Source organism: Patiria miniata, unplaced genomic scaffold (assembly GCF_015706575.1).
Source record: "Patiria miniata isolate m_02_andy unplaced genomic scaffold, ASM1570657v1 HiC_scaffold_1, whole genome shotgun sequence".
Classification (NCBI taxonomy): Eukaryota; Metazoa; Echinodermata; class Asteroidea; order Valvatida; family Asterinidae; genus Patiria; species Patiria miniata.
The window spans coordinates 19012547-19020595 of record NW_024037047.1 but is presented as its reverse complement, the minus strand read 5'-3'; the positions used below and the strand labels follow the sequence as shown (position 1 = coordinate 19020595).

Genomic DNA, 8049 nt, shown 5'->3' with positions numbered 1-8049 from the left:
TTGGGGACCATCTGCGGGTGTCGGTCTATCTGTATACTGAGTCTGAAGTCGAAATTCCATCTACAATCGCGATGTTTAATGATGACCTGGATGTTCAATACTAACATATGAGGTTATCCGAGAACTTGGCACAGGAGCTGTCGTTGCCAAGAAATTCGAGAAAAAATTTGAGACCCGATGAAGATTTTGGGTTCAGCGGAATTTCTGAAAAGTCACGCACGGTCGACTGAATCCTTTACATGCCGAACAATAGGAGTCCTCCGGGGTACCTGTTGAATCGTATGCGCATGCGCTTAAAAATAACAATGATTCATGTTTGTAACCTTATAAATAATTCAACCAAGGCCTCATAAAATGTTAAAAAAAGGTCTCGCGGCTTCGCCAATCTTTCGTGCCGAGTTCGCCCAGGCTCCGCTCTGCTTCGTGGCTTCGCAGCTTCACCAAAGCCAAGATAGCCAGTATGGCGCAAGGTTCCACTGTTTAGTAAACGCTCTAAGCCATTTGACGGCATTTCAACAAATGACGCGGTAAATGTCAACATCCCTAGATATAGATAATGTTTTCAAGATCCCTATAGGATGTTTCAGGAGGAAACTAACCAAGTACCTACTAAATGGGTCGTTCATCGCGTCATCTATTCATGGTGCACTTGTCGGACAGCATGTACAATAAAGTAACATGGGAGTCACGAGGAGGGGGACCAAGGGAATTTTCTTCTTTCCCTTGACAAAAATAAAATAAAGAAAGAAACACAAAATGAAGAGAAAACAATATACAATATACATATTTCCTTGCTGACGAAATAGTGGTCACTTTTACAGACAATCAAATGTGCACTGGCCGCAAATCCATTCTGCTTTCTAATCCTATCGCAATGCACATCTGCTGATCCGATTCGAGTTATGATTTGATCATGGAACAAATCAAGCAAATACTAAACAAGCAAGACCAAATACATGGTTTATTTATAGGCATTTTTTATTTCACAAATAGGAACATAACCGCTGAGCAAAAACAGCAGTTGAATAATAAATGTACAATATTGGTGTATCCCTCAATGAGATCAAGATGGCTGCCTCTTAGCTTCTCTTGACGATAACTCGTCGATATTCACACGGAACTACGAATATTTGGGAAAATTCTCTTTTATTCTTTTCTTTTCTTAAGATTCCTGCTTTCACAAAAGCTAACCTCCACTGTATTTGACCTCTAAAAGTTTGTAATTTTGGAATGCTGATAAACCTGTACATCCACAGCAATAAGGCATCACATTGATACAATTTTATTACAATATATTGGCAATAAAATGTTACTTTGCCGTAACAATACACTATACATCTAACACCAAAATATACACCTAAATTATTGTACAATGATTTAATATCGTGACTTAAATTGTCTTATATTTACAGCATAATACCACAGTGAATAACATCTAGAAGCAAAAGCCCCATCATACTCGGCACAAAAGCGAACGCGAACGCGAGTTTGTGTTGTCACGGCAATTTGCCGCGCTGTGAGTTGGCAAAAGAAAAACCACACTTTTCAACTCAGGCGAATTTATCGGCGAATGCTTCCTGACGTCAGATGCGCTTCGCAATCGAATTCGAGTGTAGTATGAACCGGCCCTTATTCAAACAGTTTGATTACTAAAATATTTCAATTATCGAGAGGTTCCCACAATTCACTTTGATTTTGCGAGTTTATTGTTTTGGTCAATTATGTATTGCGTTTTTAACAGTTCATTTTTCTATTCTTTTTTTTATTCTGTATTTCGAACAATGTATGAACATAATACATTGTATTGAAGATTTAAGATGGCAGCACAGCTTAATATATATTTTGTTTTTACTGTACAACAAAGTACTACAATTATAGTTTAGACGTTTCTACTTAAAGCGAAAATACTATGAAAAAAAGGAAAAAGAAAACCGCTATAACTTTTCAAGAGATACACAAGGCCAAGTTTTCACACGTACCGCGCTTTCACTTTTCTCAAGATACAAATTCACGCAAGGGCCCTTATAGTGATTATTCCAAATCCTCAGTTTGTTTTTGCTTTCTGAAAAATATTCCTCTTACCAAATATACTAATTTTTCTAATAATCAATATTCAATATAGTTGTCGAATTTATTTTGCATTGAATGAAATGTCAGCGCTGTCGAACACAATAACCTGAATGCTTCAGCTGAATTAATCACGGCGACATCCAAGCAGCTCCAATCGCAGAGCTACAAACATGTTCCATTCAATAGGCTCAATGCGGACTACCGTGGCGACCACACTCTCAGCAAACAGGTTAGTGACTGGGGTGTTGTAATCAGTGTTACCGATGAACACCTGAAATGAATCCCAATGCAATTAACGCACGTTAGCAACAAAAGTAGCCTCCTTGCAGTAACGTCTTAGACCAAGACCATTAAAAGAGCGGGCAATCTCAACAGAGGGAGTCGTCCTTCCAAACAGAATGCCAACAAACCGTAAATATATAAAAAGTAAACTGTGTGTCCTGGGTGGGACTCACTTTTAAGTTCATATTCAGCCATATAAACCTCACTAGACTGGGCTCCATGGGTTATTACTTCAGCTTCAGAGCATTTTACCTTTTTTTTTAATAAAAGCAATTTTCTCATGAATAACCTTTCTATAGGAGAATGTAGCATCAATATTTTCTGTCGTTGCTTCTTTGGTTGCTATAATTAGACATGATTTCAGAATGGATGAATGATTGCATTAGCATGGAACCGAATAACGTCGTACACAATAAAGCTATCAAAATGCAAGAAAAGCCCAAACGAAATTATAATTTAAAGAAAAAGTTACGTGTACAATATTTTTTTTTTTAACTGTCCAACGTATAACAGTTAAATTCAGCTTACAGCAAGACTTAGTCACGATTGATACTCACCTTGATATTTCCGTTTCCATCTGTTACGTGTTCATAGTCAGATGAGGGCTGCTTCTTGTACGCCACCTTGTACTTCTTCACATGCCAATTTTGATTATGGTGGCCTTGTGTGATGACCCCGCTCACCACTGTAGGCTCAACGAGGTCCACCTCGATCCAGGGATTGGCATCGTGCCTGTACACAGAGGGAAGAGAGGATGAGGAACAATGAAATAACAATACTCCGCAAATCCGGTTGTGGAATGGATTTGAAAATTGAACACAATTATTGAAACTTGTTACAGTGTGCAATTCAAATGCGCATCCGGGTTGGGCTTTGGCCGGGGATGATATTTGTTTTATAATGAAAAACAAAACTAAGCAAGAAAAAGATTGTTGAATAAAATAAAACAAAACGGAATGTTATTTTTATATAATGAAAAGGAGAACCAAAAAGGAAAAACAATGCCAAACAAAATAAAACAAAAACAAAACAAAAACAAAACCCCACTGATGCGATTACATGTGGATGTTCATTAATGAAACACACTCAGGAGCGTTTTGTGACATTATAATTATACTGAGTGAATACTAATATTGATGTAAAAGCGCTTTGATATTGGTTAAAAGTGTATGTAAGAACCCGTTATATAAACATATGAGAGTGAAGTGTCAGGTGTTGTATTTCCCTTTGATACATACCTATTGGCTACCCATACTCCGTTATTGTTTAGGCGTGCCTTACTCGCAGGGTAAAAGCTGTAACCACTGGACGCCGTGAAGCGATCATCGTGGATTGTCCCGTCCTCCATACCAAGGGGTTGCGGGCTTGAACACTCCGCTGGTAACAAACGAGTAAAGCAAACGAAACTGATTCTAATTTAAATAATAAAACATGGAAACATTGTGTGAACTATAATTTGGGGTAGAAAACCTGATGACACTTTTCATCTTATAAACCTCAATGATGAGTAACTGAAGATTCACGAATTCACGAACATTTTTATTCCAATGTAATAATGAAAATGCAAAACTTATTTCTCTTGTTTTCTAGTACTGATATGAAAACGCGATTCCATGATGCTTTCCAAACATTATTGTAACCTGGATTATTCTCTGCAGGCTGACAGTCGAAGTAAGCTTGAATTTCGTCGGAATCCTCGCTCATGAAAAGCTCGTTCAGGTAGTGGGGCGCCCCCTGGCGGTATGACGAAGCAGTGATGCGCATTCCGCCGAGGCGTATAGCAGTGCATTCGCACGGATCTTCGTACGGTAAGAACCAACGGGGTGGCATACCAGAATGTGGGTTGTACTCCGATCCGATGAAGCAGACTTGATGACACGAGATCGTCACTATAATGTACGTTTGCATGGAAAAAATACACTAGTATTAGTTTTTTTTTCATAGATCGGAGACAGTAGGAATGCGCTATATTTTATCATAATGAAAAGTTTGGGGCCCAAACGCGCAAAAGATCAATGTGTGTGAGACAGCTCCACAGCTTGCCCATTTGACCTTGCGATTTGCATACCACATGCAACACGCTGGCCACGTGAACTCACACAACCGACCACTGCAAGAAATTTGTTTGGTTGTTTGTATCAAATATTTGAAAGAGAACTTCATCCTCTTTACAAAACCACTACCCCCAGTGCGCTCTGACATCGGGTTCTCGAGATACGTTGAGATAAACAACCCAAGGTCTCTCACAAATGGTCATTTTCTGTTCCGCTCCAAGGCAATTGCCTCATACCCCACATTTCCAAGCCAGACATAGATTGACGTAAAGCCAAAAGAATGAATTTTCATAATCTGCAACCCCCAGATTTGTGCGATCGATCTTTCTGGTAATTTCCCCACGTTAAAGCTTGTGTGTACATTTCCGGTTGAGCAGATGCGCGCTACTTTTCATTAAGTTGGGTAAATTTTAGTAAATACAACAGACTAAAACAAAACCAAAAAAGCACATTTATATTGTATCGCCATGAAGGCTAACGAGAAAGATAAAATTAGCTCCCCACTCATGAAACTAATATTGCCTTCTTACTCTCCAACATACTTTGGCCTCACGCAGAAAACACTACTGAATCACCGAATAGTAATTGTGCCGCACAGGTATTAACACGGCCAAAGATTGAGGGGGTTGACTGACAAATGGGGGCGCTACTCAAGGAGCTCGGCAGTAGACTCCTTTTTTTTTCCATACAACACATTATTCGCTATGGTTGCATAACAATACAAATTAAAAAAAAACACCTCCAAACCATAGATAAGCAAAGGTATAATGTTTCAATTGACAAACAAACAAACAAACACAATTTCAGGGAAACAGGAATTAAAGAACAAATGCAAGGTCACACTTAGTGGGACTCGAACCCATGACCTACGGATGGGGACTATTGTCTGTTCAACTGAAATGTCATCCTTGGTGGGCGTCTCTGTGACCCTCGATAGAAATACTACGCGTTAAAATTCTAGATACGCAGTTATTTTTGTATAATATAAGAAAGACATCCCCGAAAAGGCTTTGTAAATTGCAACTAGAATATCAATTTGTGATAATTGATAAAATCGCCTGATCTGAATGAGTTATACGGCCAAAAATGTACCTCTCAATTCCCTTCCGATAATCTTAGATACATGCAGACTAGTGCCATATTAATACGTACACACAGCCTTAAGTCGACGTATAATCCTACAATTTTGATGATCACTTGATGGAAGTTTTTAATGAAATTTTAAAATATCTGATTTACTTCAAAGATTTGAAGAAAAATATAAACCTGACCATTTATCGTTGGCCCAGTCGGATGCTTATAGCATGGCACCAGTAATCTGCTCAGACAAACTCAGTAAAATCTAGAACCCATCGAAACCTTCACAACATTCTAACATTTCCCATTCTTGTGGAAGTGATGCGAAATAAAACTAGCGGCGCACAGCGAAAGAGACTTAGGGACCGTAATATCGGAAATGAAAGGTCGTAAATGAAATTCTTTCAAGTGATTTTGTTTTTGCAAATTTACTCGTAGAGTACCCACGCAGATAAAATTCAAAAAGTAATTTTTCATGGCGTCGTTACAATTTGAAATCATTTTCCCCAAAAATATAAGATAGAAGGCAAAATTGCAACACAATGAAAAGTACTCACAGATGAGCCGCGAGACCTTTCAGTTTCAGACTCTATATACATATGTCACCGATACACGGCAAGTACCTCCTCAGTAGTGACGTCTGGTGGTAAACCCATTCTTCACTAGATTTGACCCAAAAAATACTTTGGTCTGCCTCGGACGACCAGGTTTGCACAAAACAAAAGCAATCCTTCAAAATATTCTCCAAAATAGCGTTTTGGAGCCTTTGAAAAGAAAACAATGTGAAGGACAGTGTTCAGAAATGCAAGGTTCGTAGACATCACATAATTGTATCAGGCGCGGGCCATATGTGAAATATTTTATTACCCAAACCTGAGAGAATTCACAGATTAAAATTTATAGTCACGTGACCAAGTACAATTACTAGGAATCAAATGTGGCCGCCATTGACGCGAAAAGCGGCTTTTTCCTTGTTCCCCCATTTTTTTTTACAAAACTGTCTTGTTTTCGGGTAGGCTAATTCAAGACTTCTTAATTTAAAAGAAATCAAGAACATATAATATTACCTTATGTATCGTATTGTGCACATATTTAACAAAATCTCGGTTTGCCCCCACAAATAGGTAGACCTATAACGCCCTTTTACGATGACTTTATAGTACCAAAATGTTGACTAAAAACCCAAATTATGAATGTATTTACACATCTGAAGTGACATACCCTCTGTTGGCCAACCAACACAACTGATAATTTCAGGACAATCGGCCGACGTAAAAATTCAACGGAGAATTACCATTGCAACTTGGGGTTTTATGTTGGAAAGTAAATAGAGGGATGCATATTATGTCCCCGATCCTGATCTAGCTAAGCTTGTCTGCTATTGCCAACAAATCAGTCAGGAATTTGAGGACGTACCTCCCCGGATAGATATTAAATCTTACCTGCCATTGCTGACAGCATCACAACCAAAGCTGCTGCTCCGTCCATTGTCCAAGATGCAGTGAATTCCGGGCACAAACGCACTACGATGTATCACGATTAAACCACTGAACAACACTTGGGTAACAGCCTCAACTCGAAAACTTGCCCAAAACTTTGTCTGATTAGTGCAAGGATTGGCAATCCGTTAAATTGTTTGTATTCATCAGATACTCACACACCACAACGATGAGGAATGCGTCTAAAACGGTACCGTGTATGACGCTATGATCCAGAGTCTGTTATGTTGATCGTATATCACCGAGTATACAAACCAAGGCACAGCTCGCCCCAGCAACAACGCAGCCGTGTACCACGGAACAGGCTTACGTCATAGGAAGCCTAGCCAATCATGAACTAGCCTGGAACGTTAAAAAATAAAATGAAACGTGAAATATTGCAATAAAGAAGTTTTATCTTTGATATTAAAGTGATCATATGATATTGACGGGGACGTGAGAAGGCTTTGAAAAGGCGACTAATTAAAACGCATTATGCCCTGTAGCAGCCAACTTGCTCAATTAACGAACCTTCATAATAAACCACTAATGAGTTTTTGGAAAAATGTGAAGCGAGAGCGCAGACATTGTAATTAAGACGTTTTGTCCGTGATATTAACGTGATCGTAGAATAATGATGGGGAAGTTAGAAAACTTTCAAATGGCGACATATTAAAACGAATAATGCCCTGTAGCCAACAAGCGTGCTTCAATTAACGAACCTTCATAATTAACCACAAATGAAAGTTCGGAAAATGTGAAGCGAGAGCGCAGATATTGTAATTAAGAATTTTTGTCCTTGAAATTCATAGTGTTTACATAAATAATAATTCGAGGGCCTCATCAGCAGGCTATCAAAAAGCAACATATTAAAACCAATTTACGATTGATTGAAGTTTTACGTTTTTTCCCGTTTTATGTTACTTTTGGTGTGTTTGGTGCTACCAAGTGTTGTGGTATGGCTTCAAGCTCAGTTTTAGTGTGGAAATGTGTCGTCGTGTTTCTTACTTGTGGTGTATTTCGTAGTGTTTTTACACAACCATGGGATGGAACTGGCAGTCTCTCCAGTGTACGGCCATTGCCTATTG

At 38.8% G+C, this 8049-nt stretch overlaps 1 protein-coding gene across 1 annotated transcript; it reads right to left on the bottom strand.

Annotated features, from left to right (window-relative positions):
- Nucleotides 1-1818: 1818 nt before the first annotated feature.
- On the bottom strand, nucleotides 1819-3700 carry LOC119731325 (lactadherin-like). Its single transcript, XM_038204485.1, has 3 exons — nucleotides 3591-3700; nucleotides 2910-3183; nucleotides 1819-2341 (listed from the first exon to the last, which is right to left on the bottom strand). The coding sequence occupies exons 1-3, from the start codon at nucleotides 3698-3700 to the stop codon at nucleotides 2195-2197; spliced, it is 531 nt and encodes a 176-aa protein (XP_038060413.1). The 3' UTR covers nucleotides 1819-2194.
- Between the last annotated feature and the right edge of the window lie 4349 nt (nucleotides 3701-8049).

Coding starts and splice junctions, on each gene's coding strand:
- LOC119731325 (XM_038204485.1), bottom strand. CDS start 3,700: ATGGAGGACGGGACAATCCACGATGATCGCTTCACGGCGTCCAGTGGT. Junction 3,184..3,590: donor GGAGTATGGGTAGCCAATAG/GTATGTATCAAA, acceptor CACTGTAACAAG/TTTCAATAATTGTGTTCAAT. Junction 2,342..2,909: donor ATGGAAACGGAAATATCAAG/GTGAGTATCAAT, acceptor GATTCATTTCAG/GTGTTCATCGGTAACACTGA.